Source organism: Verticillium dahliae, genomic scaffold (genome assembly GCF_000150675.1).
Source record: "Verticillium dahliae VdLs.17 supercont1.12 genomic scaffold, whole genome shotgun sequence".
In the NCBI taxonomy this organism is placed as follows: domain Eukaryota; kingdom Fungi; phylum Ascomycota; class Sordariomycetes; order Glomerellales; family Plectosphaerellaceae; genus Verticillium; species Verticillium dahliae.
This window is the reverse complement of record NW_009276943.1, coordinates 500,123-519,342: the sequence shown is the minus strand read 5'-3', so window position 1 is coordinate 519,342 and position 19,220 is coordinate 500,123. Positions and strand designations below refer to the sequence as shown.

Sequence of the window (19,220 nt, the reverse complement as noted above, 5' to 3'; positions counted from 1 at the left end):
AGATAGACTCACGTGTTGTAGTAGGTTGTGCCGTGCTCGGTGATGGTCTCGGTCGTGGTGCAGAGCGAGGTGATAGTGATCTCGTATTCGGTAGTGACCGTGACATGCTCGGGGGGAGGGTACTCGTGAGGGGGAGGAGGGGGGTGGGACTCCTTGGGAGGCTCGTAGACGGGGTGGGACTCCTTGGGAGGCTCATAGACAGGGTGGGATCTCCTTGGGAGGCTCATAGACGGGGTGGGACTCCTTGGGAGGCTCATAGACGGGGTGGGACTCCTTGGGAGGCTCGACGGGAGGGTACGACTCCTTAGGAGGCTCGACGGGAGGGTACGACTCCTTGGGAGGCTCGTAGACGGAGTGAGACTCGGCAGGAGGCTCGTAGACGGGAGGGGCAGAAGGAGCAGGATAGTGGTCCTTGGGAGGCTCATAGACCGGGGGGTCAGGAGCGGGATAGTCGCCGGCGGCGACAACACCAGCCAGGGCCAAGACGGCGAGGGAGAACTTCATCTTGAGCGTTGGGAGGAGAGCGAGTGAGGTTTCTGTCTTGTGAACGAGGGGGTTCTGTGGGATAGCACCGATCGAACGAGGGTCCTTAAGTAACCTTAGCGAAGGAGTTACTTGGGAGCAGCGAGGCAGACGAGGAGGTTGGCAGAGGAAGACTTGAGAGAGGCTGGTGAGAACGGCGTCAGGGCAAAGGAGGAGGATGGCCGGTAAGCTTATATCTCCTTCCGAGGGCTGAACGCCATGCTCCCTGCTTGCATCAGACAGACAGACAGTACGCCCGATCGCACGAAGAAAAGGTGTGATGATGTGCCATGGCCCAGCTCTTGCCGACCGCGCTGGTCGTTTAGCCTCCGATCCCCACAAGCGCATGCATTAGTCGATGCCGATGACCACTTGTCCATGGACGCAGCTAGGTGGATGGGTCTCGAGTCCGAGTCGTCACAGTCTGTGGATGAGGCCAAGGGCTACCAAGACATGGTACACCTGCCAAGGGGTGTGACACGACGTGGGTATAAGTTGCGGGGAGGATGCCACGGGCAACAGGGGCGGACCTGGACATAGTTTGTGCTTTTTCCGGACAAAGCCCGTGTCCAGCCGTGCTCCTTCGTCTGAGGTCACCCGGTGTAGTGAAAAGGCGTCAGGACTCCCTGGGTAAGGTACCCAAGGAAACCGGCAAAGGGCAGGCGAACGGTCACTGTGGCGCTGAACGCAGGTCAAAGGGCGAGCAAGAGACGAGCTTGGGCCAAGGTTTGGTAAGACAACACAGACGACAGGTGACAGGGGGTTGGGAAGGCCCTATCACGACGACATGCGATTAAGTGTTCAATCAAGGGCAGCATGGCATACGTAGACGGCATGGCCGGCGTGCATGGCTTCATGTCTATGCCCTAATCCAGACCACTCTCGGTCAAGAGTTGAGTAGATGGGAGAGCACAGACGAAATACATGTCTTTCCGATAATCGATAGAGGTGAGAATAGCCAGCATGATTGGCTGCGTCGGGGCCCAGGAATCATCCAAGACAAGACCAACGGGCCAGACGAACGAAAGTTGATGTCGATATCGGAGGTTGGCGGGGGGGGTTGGCGTGATCCGTAGGGTGGAGGAAACCGCCGTCCTAGTCAAGGGCTCTCCGTCAGGACATCATCATGGGCTTCGGGACAAAGTGGTCGCAGGGGGCAGCTAGTGCGGCCGGTCCCTGAGTAGCCGGAAAGTCAATGCTGCTCATGCTGCGGAAAAGCGAAGTCGGCAGAAGAAACGCCTCTCTTTCTGAGAAGGGGCAGCAAGGGCCGCTACGGCGTACAGCAAAGGAGGGTAGACCTCGTGTCTGAGTCCTTGGCGCTGTACTAGGTACTAGAGCTTTCTTTGGGGTGAGAAAAAGGTTGCTTTTGGGTTGCGTCGCCAGGCCAATCGACTTGCGAGGACTGTTGCGGCGTTGCTCCCTCGACGACTGCCCCTTCGGTGGCACCCGGGGCGTACAGCCGGCTTGCACAAGATTCGAGGATGCATCTCAGGCTGTACGACGTTGAGCGGATGGCGCTGGGTGAGAGAGGGCAAGGAAGGCACAATGTTGTGTTGAACCGCACGCCATGCTGACGCACTGGATGTTGTCAGTGCCAGAGTCCGTGCCAGCCCAACTTGTGGCCGTAGATCCGAGTCGGGCCACTATGAGTTGTCTTCCAGGGGTTGCCCTGCTAGTCGCGATCTTCAGGATCGACTTTGTCGACTGGAGCAAGGACCATGTACATGTATGCCAACGGACCGCCTTTTCTAGCACACGAGCGGGGCGGAATCGAGGTCGAGGTCGAAATCGAGGTCGAGGTCGGAATCGTCGGTGCATAGTCCACTCTTCTCTTTGGTTTACAGAAAAGCAGTTTTCCCATCACGATGAACTGCTGTCAAGGGTGGGAAAACAATAAACACGTCCGTCGGGTTGCCTGTGCCTGACGCCGTGTTGGCAAAAACCGAGACATGCATGTCAAGCCAGCCCAGCGACAAGGGGCCTCCTTTGTTTTCCCCTGGGCGTGGCAGCCCTAGAAACCCAGAAACCCCCTGCTTCAGTCAGAAAAGCAAGGCGAAATTTCAGGGACAGCAGGGGACAGCGAGGGACAGCAGCACGCTTGTTCTGGCTGGGATGGTGCAAACCTGGCTGACCACATCCCCTCTCCCTCTCATGTTCCCGTGGGGACGCGTGAGCCGGGCGGTTCGACTGCCATGCTTTTATCATGCAAGTGGGTATTGGATGGCTGGAAGACCACTGCGGGAGGCGCCAGGGCTCGAACCTGAGTTCTGCTTGGTTGTGGACCGGCGAGCAGGCGGAGAGGTTCGGCCGCATGGTCAGCTGGCTTCTCCCCCATGTTCTCTGCCGTCGCTGATCGCTGGCCGGGGTTGATGTTGGATGACGGAGAGCACGAGCTTGCAGCTCAGCATGAACTTGCAGCTCAGGGCAGGGGGGGATGGGGAGCAGGTGAAGAAAAGCTCGTGTTGACGATGGCGCCAGTGCCAGCGCTGGTGAGGTGCAGTCGCCCGGGTAGCACAGCGTCATGCGGGCAGCAAGGGGTACTGTTTTCCCAGTGTCCACTAAGGGCGATGGCGGTCCTGGACCAGATAGCACAAACTCTGAAAACAAGCTTGTCCTTAGAGGTGATTTGGTGGTCGGGCCATGGTTGAGCTCGTCCTTTACGAAGGAGAATTTGGGGGGCATCGTTTCGGTGTACATGTACGACGTCATGGCGTGGTAAGGTAGCTTGAAATCCGGATCGCGGGGTCGGGATGCGAGGCCAAGGGGGCGGGGGTTGGTTGGAGCGTGGGAGGATGGATGGAGTGATGGATGGAGGGATTGTCGTTGGGTGTTGATGGCGGCATGTTGACAACCAGAAAGACGACAGCGATTGTTGGGGGGTTGGCGGCACGCGTTGGGCGAGTGGGCCACGGCCTGCTGCTGCCCGCTTGGGACTTGACACGCTAAGCTAGCCACAGATTTTAGCGCCCTCCTACCCGCTTTACTTTGCACCAGCCACTCCACACGCTGGCCAGTATCCATCGCCGCTTTAGGACTTTAGGACATGCTCATTGATGGGCTGGAGGGGGATGCATTGTGATGCTTCGTGGCCTTAGTCTATCAGGTCTTGTCAATTGCAACTCGATCAAAGACTAAAGCACCACCACCAGCGTCGACTCACGGCCCCTGTCGCTCTCGTCGTGATCGCTTAGCTCCTCTGCCGAGACCCACCATCCGCCGCCCCGGCCTCATCCCAGTCCGCCTCGATCTACACGAGGCCTCGTTGGGTTGGGAGGACCACATACTATGTAGGTCGCCTCGGGAGACTTCCCCTCTCCCCAAGACATCATCCATCCAGTCGATCGAAGAGGCTCTGTTGACTCTGGCCCCTCAGCCCTCAGCCCTCACCACTCACCCACTGACACCACCACTCACCCACTGACACCACCAACTACGACTCCTCTCTCGCTGACCCCGCTACCACTGCCTACCTACCTCACCTTATCAACCCAAGATTCATGTACGCTGACTGATCCCACACCATGTCGGCCCTCCCGCAGCCCATCGTCGCCTGGCTACCGTCACATTGCGTCATGCACTCTGCACACCGGACGTTGTTCTGCGGATACGAGCTTTGAATCGACCGATCTACTTCGACCACCACCCTCTCCAGCCACCAGGCGCGACCACATCTTGGAAATCCCTCGTCCACTCACACACACAAAAACCTCCGTTCCTTGGCCAGCAGCCGGCCTTTCCATAAGCTTGGGCTTCTGGCCCCCTTTCGCGTTTCCTCAGAGCCAATGAAGCCCCGAGGAGGGTGCTCAACCATCGATTCCACAATGAGCCCCTGGCACCTTTTCTTCTTGCTCCCTTGGCGCCAGTACGCTGCTGGCTGCGTATCAGGACCTGAAAAGAAAAGAGACAGAACTCGATTCAGGGCGTTCTCTGTCTCGCCGTCATTTCCGGGGGAGGGCCCCGCTGCTTCTTCCTTGCCGTTCGCCTTACCGGCCGCCGCCCCGCGTGAGACATGAGGGGCGGCCGCCTGTTTCACCAGCACATTTTCGCGGACCGCAGGTCGTTGCCCCCCCCCCTCCCCGCCGTCGTGACCCCTAGCAAGGGAGCAGAGGGAGGGATCGGGTCCAGCGCCGGGTGCCAACAAAGGAAAGCCAGGCGAAATCGCCGTGCCTCCTCTTGGTGCGTCCGTTTGCGGCCTCAGACCAGCCGGTGCCGACCGCAGTCCGTCTTGGCGCACCAGTGTTGGTCAAGGTCGCGTCACGCTGATGCTGGGGCCCGGCTGCTGCGGGTTTTATCGGCCGGAAATGGATGTTTTGTCAACAAATACTTGACTTCATGGATCCGTGAAGCGAGTTCGTGCATGGTGTTCATCCTGATGCAAGGCACCACCTTTCATTTTTTTTCTCTTCCTGAATCTTTGGTCTGGGAACTTGTTTTTTTTTCGTTTGAGGTGTCAAGCTGACAAGTTTACTTGACGGCGGCCAATGTGCTTTCTGTGGCAGAGATCAATCACGGCCCTTCCGTGTCCATCGGGTCGTCTGTCCGTAGCCAACTCGTAGGGCTGAGACGTCTGACATGTCGGATGTCGGTTGATCTCACACAAAAGTTCAACGTGCTTGAGAGTAAGACAGCAAGGACGAGGACCAACAGTCGTGCATATTCACCAAAAGCGAGTGGTACATGGTCGTTTGAGTTGTCCCTTCGAATCCATGATCATTACCGGTTCGAGTCGTGAGCATCCAGCATGTGTAAATCGTCGCCTTCACACCAACACCGTCTCCAATCTGGAGACTAAAGCCAGCTCTACATGACATGTTATAGCCGGCAGCTCCTCATCGTTGAGAAATCGGTGGTTGCAGGCCATTGAGACGATGCAATTCATTGGACGCTCATCGCCGTGCCAATCATGGTCATGGTCGAGTCCAGCATGGAAAACAGATACACTATGCATTCATTTCAGCATACGGGTCTCTTAACCCAGTCGACATTTCCTGTCGAATTGTAAGCGGCCACTGGGGGAACATCCTGGAAAGGAAGAGCTGGAGCAAGATGACATCCTTTCGGGTATGAGGGTCGCAAAGCCTTGCTATCCGAAAATCACTACAATATACCTCGCCTGCGAACCTCTTCGTATTGAGTCGATCGATATGAGCATAAAAATTCCCTGGACTGCAAGGTAGTCTCTCGTTCGCAATGCTTGACGCCATACTAGCATGATAACATCACCACCACAACATTGCCACCACATCCGCACACCCAACATGAATCACAGACCACGCCTCTCCAAGCACATACGACCATACCTACTGGAAAACTCGGGATCCCGTCCGCTCTCCCATCGATAAATCAGTGAGGGCCAGACCAGTAGTCGGGTGGGTGACCACCGGCGAATCCCTGGTGTTGTATGTTTTGCGTTTTGTCGCGAGACTAATCGTTTCTGTGGAAGGGGCTCTGCGCTGTGGGGATGAGCAACGAAAGATGTGCTCGAGTTTCGTACTGTACTCGAATGCTAACATTTCTCACACGAGAATTCGAGGTTTAACGGATGCTCACAATGTGTATGTGTGGGTCTGAGAGCTCATCTGGGCCTTTTCTCATGGCACTTGAGCGCAACTGTATAGGATTACATCGCAATCAAAATGGTATCGTCCATTGAATATACCAGCTACCCTCCTATTTTCCCTTGAAGGTAAGCATTGTAGGAAAGCAAGAGCTGTAAAGACTACGTTACGTGAAAGAGGCCTCGGAAGCTGTGTGCATCCTTCCAGTCTTGCGATCATAGTCAACGTTCACACGCACTTCCACCACATACGACCATACCTATTGGAAAACTTGGGATCCCGTCCGCTCTCCCCTAAATAAGCCAATAAGGGCCGGATCAGTAGTTGGGTGGGTGACCACCAGCGAATACCTGGTGTTGTATGTTTTGCGATTTTGCCCCAAAGTTCCTCGCCGCTATTGATGCGGCTCGGCGGTGGGGACAAACAACAGGAGATGTGTGAAGGATCCCTCCCCCCTCAAGGATAGATTTTAGGTATGTTCTTGTTTTATCAGAGCTCGTCCGAAAGCCAGACGCTGCAACGAGGGGATGGCGATGGGGTGCACATTGCAACCATGACATTCGTCAACCACATCTCCCGCTCGTGAATACCACTACAACACATGTCTGTTCAGACAACCTTCAAAGGAGCGTCTGCTACGCCCGCCGTAGACCCATCGTCACAAGGCAGGATGGCGAACCAGTCCCTGTCGTTCGCCCTCGACATGGCAGCGCTAAAGCAACACGCGAGACACTGGTAATCACAGAGCACCGTCAAGCAGTTTTTGCTGCGCGCAGTCACGAGCGTGGCGGTCTTGGCGACATCTGACCGCACTGACTGCGCCAGCATGAAAGCCTGCATCGTCTGCGTGTCACCGTCGTCGCTCAAGAGCGGGAGGGGAGCCTGCGGGTCTACAGGGCCGCCGCCGCCCCGGGTCGTAGTATCTTTAGAGTCATTGGTCTTGGTGATGACGACGTCCCAGGCGTTGGAGAAGAGCATGAAACCAAGGCGACCTGGACGGGCGCACGTCGTAAAGGACGGATCTTGGCACCGGCTCGCTGAGCGGTAGCAGTGCACGGCGCCCCTCGCCCGCAGCGCAGTGTCCACCAGGTACGCGGGCCCGATGAGCGGCGTGCCGTGGGTGAGGCTGGCCTGGTCGGCCAGCGCAAAGTCGACTTGCAAGGACCCGATCCGCTGCGTGACGGCGAGGGAAACCGCCCAGAACGGCCAGCCGTGATGGTGTTGGGGAATCACGGGAGAGTCCGTGGCATCCTGGATGCGGTCATACAACGTGCCCTCCAAGTCGATGTGGCCTCCAACCACGTGCACACGTCCGAGGGCCTCGCGATCCAAAGTGAAGTCTCCGGAGAATCGAGTAAAAGACGCACACGCCTCCCGAAGACAGGGCGCTCACGTTGCTGCTGCTGCCCGCTTTGCGGCCACCAAAGAGCATCATGGCGCTCTCGGCGAGCTGCCCTTGCGTGGAGCAGGTGATGATGCGTGCCGTTTCTTGTCTGCCGGAGGAGAGCCTGTCCCGGCGAGCCGACCCTCTTCGGACTGTCGACGAGCGCGTTGTGGGCGTTGTGATACACCTATTTTAGGCCATCCCTCCTCAGACCCATGCCGTCGGCTACCTCCATTCCCGACAGCATCTGGCACACAATGACGACTGACTCGAAGACGGCAAGCAGACACAGGCTGTCCAAGCTGGGCCGCGACCCACTGCCGGAGCAAATGTTGCATGCACAGAGCTTCCTGATGCCGAACAGGCTCTGTATGTACAAGACCTGAGCAGCCTGGAAAGACAGGGCCAGTTGCTCATAGCTGCGGCGTGTCAGGGGCGCCAGCTCAGGAAACCGCCGGACGGAGAAGCGGATGAACCTTCGGCCTCCAGATTCTTCGAAATAGTTCCGCGTCTGCACGGCGTGGTAAATGTCCATCCCCGGCTGCTCAAACGCCATGATGCCAGAAAATATGCGAGCTGCGCAGCCAAAGGCGCAGCCGACAAGATCAGACGCCCCCATGAGCTCTGCGAACTCGAGGCCATAGGCTTCCCCGAGGCACTCGTGCCACGAGAGACGTCCGCCACTGAACGGCGTCCCTTTAACGCACAGCAGCTTCGCGATGCCCAGCTTTTTCCTCAAGTGATAGGTCTTGCTAGCCAGCGTGAGGTCCTGCGAGGGAGACGCCCCGACGTGCGCAACATCGGCAGTCTGCTTGCTCAGGCGGAGCAACAGGTGCGGGCGCACATCTCCTCCCGGGCCCGGCGACCTGTAGATGGCGTTTCCCTGGGCGTCTGATATGCCGACGCCCAGGTCGTACATCCACTCAGCCATGGCCGCGAGCCAGCCCGACCCGAGACCTCCTTCAACGGTGACGAACTCGTACTGGCCGCGCCTGAGCATCCCAAGAGCCAAGAGGGCCCCGGCCATGTCTTTGGGCGACGGGCGCTCCGTTTCGAGAAAGAAGCCGCTGCGGCGCGACTCCAGAGCCTCCTGGAGCCTCCTTCGGCGAGGAGCGAGCCTGACAAAGGCATCGACGAGAATGGGAAATTTGGACCGCGACCGAATGCCATTGCAGGCCTTGACGAGCTGTTGCCACTCATGGAGCGAGGGCACAAGGCCCGAGGGTGGTTGGTTTAAGCGAGCACAAGATGATGCGGCACCGAGGCAGCATAGTCTTCATGGAAGCTTTCTCCCAATGCCGCACACAGGGCCAGGAGGCTCCTCCCCTCTGCCGTGGCGCCCAGGGTGCGTGCCAGGCCACGGAGGCCGAAGCCGAACCACAAGACGCTGCCGATTGACTGGTAGCTTGCGAGATGGTCGAGGGCGTCTTGGACGTTGCGTTGGCCGGACTCGGCGAGGCGGAGGTGTCGGGCGACCTCTTGGCCGACGACGATGGTGAAAGGCTGGACACCCGCGGCCATGAAGCGGCTCAGCACGTCCATGGTGAAGTGAACGGAGCGGCTCGACAGCCCGACCCAGTCCATGGAGCCCTGTTGTGCGAAGCTGTTGCCAGCTGGGACGACGTCTGACTTGACGACATGGTTGATGTTTTCTCTCGAGGCTTTCGTGCGCTGTAGGTTTGTCCGTGGTGACGGGCGAGGTTCGGTGTCATTATACTCGGTGCTGGCTCACGAGGCAAGCTCTGCAGCGTAAGGCTGCAGAAGCTGCCGAAGTTGCCTTGCGAGGGGTAGTGCAACCATTTTCAGCTCATCAGGAAACGGCAACATAGGGGACGCCCTGGTCGTGATTGGCGCCTGAAGATGCACCTCAGAGTATGATGCTCCTCCGGGAGGCACACGTGTATACCTCGTCACCTGGCCATGCCAGGGCGCTGTCGTTGAGGCTCGATTCCCCTACCGAGGTATCTACTACCTACCTAACTAGATACCTTACTTAAGATACTTCCTACGGTAGGTAAGATAGGTACTTTAAGGTAGGTAGGTACTCAGCGTCGTGGATCGTTGATAGGCACGTCTACCCGCCATCGACCATCACCTACACAGCAGCCTACCAGCTACCTCATGCCCATGCCCACAGACAAACTCACAGAAAGACCTTATTGGAAGTCGTATCAGACCTCCGGCAGAGCTCCAGGCAACCGTCTTGACTTCCCCTAGCCCAGCACCAAAAGGAGGGCCATCCACGAACGATGCAATCAAGCAGAACGCGCTTGTCGACACCGGTCGTCTCCATTCGAAGTTTCGAGACTGCATTTGGCGTCTCCTGCCGATAATGACGCTCTGCCTACACGACGTGAGCCCAGAGGACAAGGCGACGAGCATGCTACCATTTGCCACCTCCCATATCGGCCCCCTTCGAAATGTCCCGATGTCGATGCAACTCCGATGAGGCTCCTATGAGGCTTCCTCTAGGTACAACCGCACCTCGTGTGGACCGCAAGGCTGACGCAAACCTGCTGGAGTCCTTCTATACGCGGACTTCTTCCAAGAAGGAACTCGTCCACTTCGTTGACTCACTTTACACAGGTGCGGTGGGACTGAGGTCGTGAATTGAACAGAGAAAGAAAAAGTCAGGCCAATTATGTATCGGAGCTACTCTGATAAGATTTAGAAACCGAATCATCCAAAGACGCCAGAAAGGGATACTCTGTCAGTTCCCCTTGATGCCCGTCGCCCTGCCTGATCCACCACCTACCCTATGCTGCTTGCACCGTCTTTGGAAAAAGAAAAAGCAGTCCGTTTGCGTTTCGCTGCATTGCTGAGGGTATTTGCGTTTTCTCTTTCTAGAAGGAAAAAATGCACCGCCGCTGTTGTAGTCTTACAGAGAAAAGACGACTTGGGAAGAAAGAAAGCCGGGGTTAAGCCTGCTGGTGTAGCGGCGATTGGCGTTTCATGTCCCGGTTGATATATGGCGCCATGCCGTCGGCCGTGGTGCTTCGAAGAAAGGCGCGTGATTCGGATGCCGCTGTTGGGCATCCTGTGTGTATTTTTGACCTCTTGGCTATGTGCCCGGGGTCGAGTAATCGTGACTCGTTCGCCTACATCCCATCCACCAAAACATATCGCCGCAAAATCTATTGCCTATTCTTGCGGTCGAGTTCGACCTTGCTGTACCAAGCAGCGCCAAACATGGTAAGGACCATACCGGCACCGTTGAAGAGGTGGACCTCGACGCCAAAAGCGATGATGCCGAGGAGAACTGTCAGGCACTGCTTGAGGTTACCGCAGACGCTAATGGTGAGAGCACCCGCAACCTTGTTGGTCTGGAACGAGGCAACGTTGAGGCCGAAGGCAAGCATGCCGTTTCCGAGGAGAGCGATGACGGTCCAGGTGGCGATGTTGCCCTGGGCGCGCATCTCAGCAAGGCCACCGAACTCGCCGGCGGCAAACGCGCAGGTCAGAGACTGCATGGCAGCATATGGGGACATGCGGAGGAGAACCTCCATGGCGGGAAGGGCAAGAGGGCCAGTCATGATGCGGTTCGTCGCAACAGTCTAATACCGGGTTAGCAAATCGTCGCAACCATGGGTGTCCTTCAAAATTGAGGCGAAGGGCAGCATACCTTGACCGCAGCAAGAATCACGCCTGCAAAGGTGAGGAGGAAGCCGAGATCAGTAAAGGTGTACTCTCCGATGGTGGTCAGAGCAGCGCCGAGCATGATAGGCACAAGTGTCATGTACGTCATGGTCTCGTAGGTTCGGGAGAAGATGACGCGGTAGATGAGAACGGTGAAGACAGGCACCGAGGTGCGCAGGACCTGGTAGAAGGGCACAGAGACCATGGCCAGCGAGAGGTTGGACACGGCAATGTTGATGGTGAAAAGCAAGCTGAAGGCCAGCAGGATGAGGTTTTCCCGTCTGCCGAGGCGGGACATGGAGAAGTAGCCCATCTGCAGCAAGCCGTAGCAGCCAAGACTGGCGCAGGTGGCGTGCAGGGCTGTCAGGAGCCATGGGAAGGGAAACTAGTAGCATTGCAAATCAGCATGACAATTGCGACGGAAGGGGATAGGGAGAATGGTCGGAGGTCTGTCTTCGACAAGGCAGAGTCAAGAGAACTTGACACGCAGAGGGCTAGGCGGGGAGAGGGGACAGTCACGTACCACGCCGAGGACCAGCTTGTTGTACAAGGTGAGGACCAAGCTGAAGCAGAAGTATGCGCTGAGCCAGGCAAACTTGACTTGGGGCAACGTGGAGTATTCGACAGGCTTCTCCTTGAGCTTCTCGGTCTGGCTGTCGACAGCGCCAGCGCGAGCCTCGAGGTCGAAGTTGTCGCGGCCGTCAAGCTTCTCATCGCCGTGCAGAAGGCCATGGCCTTCCTCGCTCCTTCGAGCCTCCAGCTTGATGCCGTCTTGGCTATTCATCGTGTCGTTTATTGAGGTCGTTGACCGGGGTCAAAGAAGGGTCGTGAGTCGATGGTGATCGTGACAAGGAAAGGAGTGCTGTCGGCGACAGTCGTCGGAATGAGACGTTCGCGAAATTGCTCGCCGAACAAGAGCGAAAGCGAGGAAGAAACTCGGTAGGTAGGAAGTGAATAAACCCAGGTAAAGACTGCAGGGCGAAGGGATGGTTGACAAGGGAAGCGAGGCAGGATGCTGGTTTCGCTTCGTTCTTTGTCGACACAATCGTGCTCTCCCGTTGCTGGGACTAGAAATAAATGGAGTCAAGGCGAGTAGGTTTGGTCGGATCTGTCATGCGTTGACCCGAACGTGTCGATGCGAAGCCAACAGATGCACTGCACGAAATGACGAAGGTGACGGGAGGGGGGGGGATAACGCGGCGCCAAATGTTGCACGAAAAAGACTTTGTCCAGCCACGAGCACACGGAGCTCGGGGTCAGCGTGAGAAAAGGAGGTCGGGAGACACGGGCCTTGGGAATTGAGAAGCAGGCGACGTGGGGTGGGTGGTCGGGTGGATTGGCAGGATGGATCGGATTGTGGGTGAAGAGCGAGCGAATGACAGCGGCGAGAAGCAGAAGGGAAGGCAGATTGACAGTATAGACCGGCAAGCCAGAGCAAGCAAGAGCAAGGGGGGCCAAGACCGAGAAAGCAGAAAGCAGGCAAGACCCAGGGAAAAGGAGTCGAGCCAAGGAATGGCTTCGTCGACCTTGCTCGCTTGAAGTCTTGGCAGGCGTGACTGGGTGTTTCGGCTGTTGATTTGCAGTCCAGCTGCACACTGTGTCGTGTCGGGGGGGGGGGGGGGGGAGGAGGGATGGGGCGTGCCTGACATTGGCGCCGTCCGCTGGCTTCTTTGGCTGGAATTAGCGGGCTCTGGGGGAATGAGGTTCCGGAATGCGGCAGGCTTGGGGGCTGTTCAGGGAGCTTGACGGGGGCTGTGTCGCTTAACTTGGAGGCAATCAATCCGCAGGTTAGTCAGCCGCACCAGGGCGCACGGTTTGCCGCTCTTGGTTTGGCACTACCCTTTCCAGGTGGATGCTGGCGATGCTGGCGATGCATCCGCGGGCAGACGGCAGGATGACACGGTGAGCGACACTGTGCATACACAGTACCATGTACATGCGAGGGCCCGGACGCAGGTGGAATGAAGGAAGACGCACAGCCAATAGTGAAAAGCGTTGTTGGATCCCTTGGCAGCCGCGTAATCTCGAGACGGACGCCAATTTTCTGAAGGAGCCGCTCAAACAGGGATGGAACCCTCGTTCTTCCGAAATCACCATGTCGAGCCTGTCAGCAAACGTGCTGCAGCAACTTTGTAAGTTGATCGATCATCTGGCACAATCACGACTGGCGGAAACCCGATCGTTCTCGAGATGCTTCATGGGCCAGCCTGCATGGCCAGATCACCGACCGCCCGACAACCGACTGGTCAACGCTTGGGTACACTCAGGTAGGTATAGGTAGGTAGGCAGGAGGGATGACACTGGACGCAAACTCTTGCAAAGTTAAGCTTATACACACCCTGGCAGCAAGGACAGCCCAGGCAGTCACTAAACCGTCATCGGCGGCTGCGAGGCACGCGACTGGTCCTTCAACCACCGAGCCGGCCCTGTAGAGGGACGGGATCGAGGAGCCGCTCGAGTGCTACACATATGGCATATCTTATTACCATCCGACTTTGCCGCTTTACCCTTACGGCCAATCCCTCGTGTGGTCTCACCATCCCTGAGTAAGGTCCTTATCTCCAGAGCCGCTATCGCCCTGTGCATCGATGGCGCCGTGTCTTCATTCGCACATGCTGCGTTCCGTCCACACTCTTTGAGACTGTACACTCTATTTCAGGCATCGCAGCGTTTGTCCATTCCCACGTTGCGAGACCCGTGAGGGAATCTCGCACAACAAGAAGTCCGGGTCACCGTCAGCACGCACCAACAACAGCCAGACTGCAGGACAACATCTAGGCTGAGACCGAAAAGAACACTTCATCAAAGTCTGGACCACGCACGCCCCGTCTCGCGTGCTTCTTCCTGATACGACCCGTGTTCCTAGATGCCGGGCCCATGGCCGATCACGCTGGACGTACGTGCTTCTACAGACAGTTCATTTTCAGTTGCCAAACAGCCTCTTGTCTCGGCAGACATCTGATCAGCACGCTACGACTCGGTGTGGACAGCTCGCTATCGCTCAGCGTCGTAGCTCGAACTCTCGTTGCAGATCAAAGGTTTGCCTGGAGTGGCCCTGTTGTCAGGGCATTCGTAGGCCTCAACATGATCTCTAATAAGATTTGGCCTGCTCATCGACACCCATTTGCCATGTCGGCATCGACATCAGTAGCAACCCGGCCTCACGATGGGATGCTCCTTGTGCACACGCGTATACAGATGTAGATGACATGGGGAGGCTTATCAGCGATGCGCATGTTTTACTGGCCCAGAATATGGGACTTGGTTCTCTCCGGCCCGGCAGCTGGCCAAGAGAACATCAGTCGTGGATCGCCCTGCACGCGTGAGCGCGGCAACCTTTGCGCTGGGTCCCAGTCTTGTGTTTTGTTTTGTGTATTTCCCTCGATCGTTGCTCAGGTGGCTGTCGAGCAACGGCAGCTCCCGTTCATTGACACGCCTGTGCCCTTGCAGTCGATGCCGCACCTCAAAATAAGTACCTAGACCAGAAGTCATCGGTAACGACAGCAGTATTGGCTGCAGGCCCCCTTGCGTGCGTAAGGCACAGTGGAAGCTTTTTAATCTGATACCACGATCTACTTATCGTTCGAGCCGATGGCACTTTTGCGCCAGGTTCCTTGCACTCGCCAACGCTGAATCATCAACAATAACGCATTCAAAACATCGTGCCATGGATTCTGCTGCTGATGTGGGAAAGCGCATTTCGACCGCGTTCTGCCAGTTCAAAGGGCGGGTATTTCTCACCCTTGCGCTTGTTTCAGTCTCATCGTTGGTGGTGATCTTGACTGTCTTGTCGGGCAGTGTCAACTTGGTAAGAAATCTATCATACGTTTGCAGACTCCTCCCCGTCGTGCACAAACAAAGTCACACACTAGTAGCTACTGCCTCCCCGCAGTGGCCGACGTCCTTCAGGAATGACGATTTGGGTCTCGGGTACAGCTTGCCGACTCGATCAAATGTGACTCTCCATCCTACATTCCAAGGAGCACTCCTTGGTGATAAGGTCTTCACTGCTTTTCAACCGTAATGAAAACAAATGGGATCTTGAAGTTGACCGGTCAATGTTCCATAGAATGAGACCCCGTTCCTCGAACGACCTACAAGCGTCGCGTCACGTCCACCACAAATCGGAGCTCTCCAACGGACTGGTCGTCTTCACTTTCACGTCGCGGCTAGCACTGCCAACAAGCAGCTGTGTCGAGCTATCGTGTCCTCGGCGGTAAACAGATATGGACCTCCGATTCTTGCAGGATGGAATGCAACGAACAAGAAAGACATTGGCAAGACACACCTGGCAAAAGTGCGCGTCGTGTCAGAACATCTTGACAACATGGCCCCAGACACTGATGATGACCTATTCCTCCTGATCGATGGTTATGACGTCCAATTACAGCTCGGACCCGAAGTATTGATACAGCGCTACTTCAAAGTAGTCGCAGCTGAAGACGAGCGCATCATTCAGCAGCTCGGGCCTGCCCTAGCCGAAGAGGTTGCCGGGCCTTTAGGGCGACACGTTGTTTTCGGCGCCGATAAGGTATGTTGGCCTACAGACCAGAGGCGGCCAGGCTGCTGGGCCATCCCGCCGGTTCCAGGCATGGATGACCGAATGTTCGGACCCCTGACTGAGTCGGGCGACATGGCCTTCCTCCGTCCACGCTGGCTGAACAGCGGCACGATCATGGGCCCGGTGAAGGAGGTTCGCAGCCTCTTTCGAGCCACTCTTGCGCACATCAATGCTACTTACAGGCCAGATTATGAGTTTCGCGAGAGCGATCAGTTCTACATGACCGAAGTCTGGGGGCTTCAGGAACTTGGCCGCATCAACGCACAGCTGGAAAAGGACCCAGAAGCGAAGCATCCGAGTCATGTTGACGATGCCTTTTGGCCCAAGCCCGGGCCCGAGTCCAATCATCACATCGCTATCGACTACTGGAGCAATCTCTTCCAGACATGGGCCGGCTACACTGAATACGTGGACTGGCGCACGTTTGATAGACCCGGTCACGCCTTTACCGTGGACCAGAACGTTCGGGCCGAGGTCACATTCAGACCATGGGACCTTCACCTTGCCGGAGACGCCATGCGTGCAATCCACCGCATATTCGCCTCTACAAAACGCTCTACCCTCATGGGAAAGACGTCAGACAAGCTCATTCTCGAGTCGCAGTTTGGCTCTAACATCATCACGAAGACGACATTGCCAATTTATCACTGCACAGGCGCCAAGGATGCGCTGGAGACATTTTGGCCGCGCATGTGGTTCTTCCCATACATCAGAACTCTTATGAGATCGGCCATCGCTTCTTGCAGAGCTGGCGAGGCGTACACGCCGCAGCCTGTCGATGGTAGGATGTGGTACCCAACGCTACCGTATCCGGAGGATATTCGCCTCGACGACGCGGGCGCGTGGTCAGACGGCAGCGCTGACTCAGGAGAAGTGGAGTGGCTCTCATTTGAGACGCTATGCAGACCGTTTGAGGAGGACATATTTGGATGATCTCGTCCGACATGGCACGATTGTCAATCAAACATGAATTATGATGTGCATCATGGCCCTTTCGACGTCAGGAAAGCTGTCAGAATTTGCACATGGATCATGTTCAACATTGACAGGTCCGTCTAATGCGGCCGCTGTTCCGAAAGCGGAAGCCGCTGTTCTCATCAAATCCACGACTTTCCCACTAGTGCAACGCTTACACCACGCCGTAAACCCTCGTGGTTCAGCCCGCCATTCGTCGCCCTTGGGAATTGCCCCTGCTGACCTGTCCACTCTCCAGCCAGGGATACATGTACTTCCAATAGCTTCCCCCTTTTCCCCTTGCGTGAAAACGAGCCTTCTGGAGTCCTGCACTGCAATATTCCTCGGATCCTGTGTCTATTGATGCATGAATGGGCTCAAGCAGCAGTCAGAGAGCTTGGATGACGACATACCCCGTATTCCGCTCGACATGCTGGAGGGTGTCGGCCGAGTAAGCACGGACAAGCCTGCTTCGTAGGGCTGGACTCGAGTAGTTAAAAAAAAGAAATCAAGAGACATCACGAGGCACGTTCTTAGCCTGGGCCTGGTGGGCGGCATACACGAGTTCGGGCTATGGTTCTTTTTCCAGCCCCAGAGTGTCGAAAGTCTCCGGTGATTGAGGTCAGCTCCAAGGGTCAGGGGGGCTGATGGGGCTGTACTCTCACGCTTCGGGGATGGTCCTTCGGAATAGGGGTGATTGCGGCTGATGAAGTCTATTCAACTACTGTCATCATGTGTGCGTCAATCTAATGAGCTATCAAAGCAGTCTTGTTAGACCACACATTATATTTTAGGTAAAGTCGATATTCCAGGCATGTTCTGGGCAAGGTGCTCAGGAGGAAGTGAGGTCGTTCAATGCTTCTCGTCGACAGGGGAAGCATGTTCGGCGTACTCCCACACACTCCTCCCTGCCATCAACTCCAGCAACTGCTCTTCGAATATTCCCATTGGCTCCTCTGACAGGACCGTCTCGGGTGGTTCTTCATTGCCGACATAAGTCCATACCCAGTGCGATCGTAACTGCGACTCCGACTCTGGGGCCCCCTCCGTCGAACGTAAGTCGCTCCGCCTGGCCAATTTCCACCTGCCGGCGAGTGCAGGGCAGGCCCAGATGGTCTTGCCATCAACATCCGTGCCACCGCATGCTAAACGCACCCTCACCGATGCGTGCACACGCTCGTTTGTGTCCTCAAGCCATGCTTTGCCTGGTCGTCCCGTTCGAGGGTCTGTGGCGTGATTGAGGCCAGGAGATCGATGGCTTCGGCCAGCGAGGCGCCATACGAGGCCATGAGCACGGTAAATTGTCCCGAGGGCCCATGGTCGGACTTTACTGCCGTCATGATAAATCGGGATGTTCGCCCAGGGACGCTTGATTGTCGCAGTGTCAGTTGCATAATACGTCATGGACTTAGCGACCACACGCTCGAGGCACTTTTCGTCGAACTCAACGTTGACAGACGCAAGTTGGTCCATCATCCCTGAGATCTGTCAGCAGCTCTTCGGCTATGCATTACTCCACGGCACCGACAAGCAAGTGTGATATCAGCCATCGCTTGATCAAGCTCTCCTCCGCCGATATTGTTGTGACTACCGGCGAACCAAACTTGTCGCAAGTCAGTCGAACTGCGGTTGCACTCCAGACGTTCCCAGACGGCAGGCTGAAAGGAGGACCGTGTCTCGTCGAGGGCAAGAGCCTGAAACGCATGCTCGATTTGTACTGATAGATTCGTGTCCCAGAAGTGGTACATATCGTCCCTGAAGGATATGCCAAGTTCGTGAAGCTTGTTCAGGAGGGCGATTCGCGGGACCCCAAGGCTACCGACCGTGTCCTAGTAGGCTATGGCCTTGACCTTGATTAGATCTCCGGTGCCCTTGTTCTGCCGGACTCGTGTAAGGCCAAGCTGCTGAGTGTCAGCAAGTAAAGTCTTTACTGTAGGGTTGGCTCAAGAGTACAGCCTCTAGTCTGGCTCGGTAGATTTCGGCAGCGCCATCTCCATGCGGTTTGTTGCTGAAAGGCTTGTCTGGGAACTTATCCCTGTACTTTTTTCCACCTTGAGGGCTTTTCCAGTGCTGCATATCCTTGAAAATGGGGTAGAACATCTCGACACCCTCGCGCGTCAGAAGGCCTAGCTTCGAGATCATTCCCGCTACCGAGCGAGCCGTGAAAGCGCCACGTGAGAACCCGATGAGAATGATCTCGTCGCCGTCAAAGTAGTTGGCAGCCAGGAAACTATAGGCTTCCTTGATTCGCTGCTCGGCATGTTAGAGGAGCGTAGGCCAAACATGCATTCATAGATGGGCCCTTCTCTACCATGGAGATGCCTGAACCGAAGGCTCCACCGATCAAAGTGTCCGCCGTGTTGCTTCCGGTACCGATACCAGACTGGTAGTTGATAATTTGGACACGACCATCGTCGCACGTGCGCTTGAAGCATCTCGAGATGCGAGTGACGTTGGAGGGGACCTGCAAAGCCCCTCTTTTCTTGCCAAAAATCGGCTTGTTGTATCCGTCGTCGCTGTTGAACCATGTTCCATCGCAGCAGACAATGAGTCTCTTGGGAGGGAATCTTATGCTGGCCATCGGATGATACGTGTCCTAGGATAA

At 56.4% G+C, this 19,220-nt stretch overlaps 5 protein-coding genes and 2 non-coding genes across 7 annotated transcripts in view; 3 read left to right on the top strand and 4 right to left on the bottom strand.

Annotated features, from left to right (window-relative positions):
- Positions 1-659, bottom strand: part of VDAG_06439 (uncharacterized protein) — a 1,754-nt gene extending 1,095 nt beyond the window's left edge. The window contains exon 1 of the mRNA XM_009658817.1: positions 13-659. Coding sequence (XP_009657112.1) covers positions 13-227 — 215 coding nt within the window. The 5' untranslated portion in view covers positions 228-659. The remainder of the gene's footprint in view (positions 1-12) is intronic.
- Positions 660-5,812: 5,153 nt separating this feature from the next.
- VDAG_20028 lies at positions 5,813-5,928 on the top strand. The gene has a single exon (XR_692085.1). It is a non-coding gene; the product is annotated as a 5S ribosomal RNA (ribosomal RNA).
- A 401-nt stretch (positions 5,929-6,329) lies between these two features.
- On the top strand, positions 6,330-6,445 carry VDAG_20027. The gene has a single exon (XR_692084.1). It is a non-coding gene; the product is annotated as a 5S ribosomal RNA (ribosomal RNA).
- Positions 6,446-6,689: 244 nt separating this feature from the next.
- Positions 6,690-9,006, bottom strand: VDAG_06438 (uncharacterized protein; the record flags this gene model as incomplete). The annotated part of the gene is made up of 4 exons (XM_009658816.1): positions 6,690-7,331; positions 7,474-7,616; positions 7,678-8,650; positions 8,710-9,006. 4 exons carry the CDS (start codon positions 9,004-9,006, stop codon positions 6,690-6,692), a joined length of 2,055 nt encoding a protein of 684 aa, XP_009657111.1.
- A 1,071-nt stretch (positions 9,007-10,077) lies between these two features.
- On the bottom strand, positions 10,078-11,884 carry VDAG_06437 (Drp1p; the record flags this gene model as incomplete). Its single annotated transcript, XM_009658815.1, has 3 exons — positions 10,078-11,018; positions 11,087-11,485; positions 11,624-11,884. 3 exons carry the CDS (start codon positions 11,882-11,884, stop codon positions 10,599-10,601), a joined length of 1,080 nt encoding a protein of 359 aa, XP_009657110.1. The 3' UTR covers positions 10,078-10,598.
- A 3,543-nt stretch (positions 11,885-15,427) lies between these two features.
- Positions 15,428-16,948, top strand: VDAG_06436 (uncharacterized protein; the record flags this gene model as incomplete). The annotated part of the gene is made up of 1 exon (XM_009658814.1): positions 15,428-16,948. The coding sequence occupies one exon, from the start codon at positions 15,428-15,430 to the stop codon at positions 16,592-16,594; it is 1,167 nt and encodes a 388-aa protein (XP_009657109.1). The 3' UTR covers positions 16,595-16,948.
- A 519-nt stretch (positions 16,949-17,467) lies between these two features.
- On the bottom strand, positions 17,468-19,196 carry VDAG_06435 (uncharacterized protein; the record flags this gene model as incomplete). Its single annotated transcript, XM_009658813.1, has 4 exons — positions 17,468-18,093; positions 18,144-18,321; positions 18,569-18,865; positions 18,927-19,196. The coding sequence occupies 4 exons, from the start codon at positions 19,194-19,196 to the stop codon at positions 17,468-17,470; spliced, it is 1,371 nt and encodes a 456-aa protein (XP_009657108.1).
- Positions 19,197-19,220: the final 24 nt, after the last annotated feature.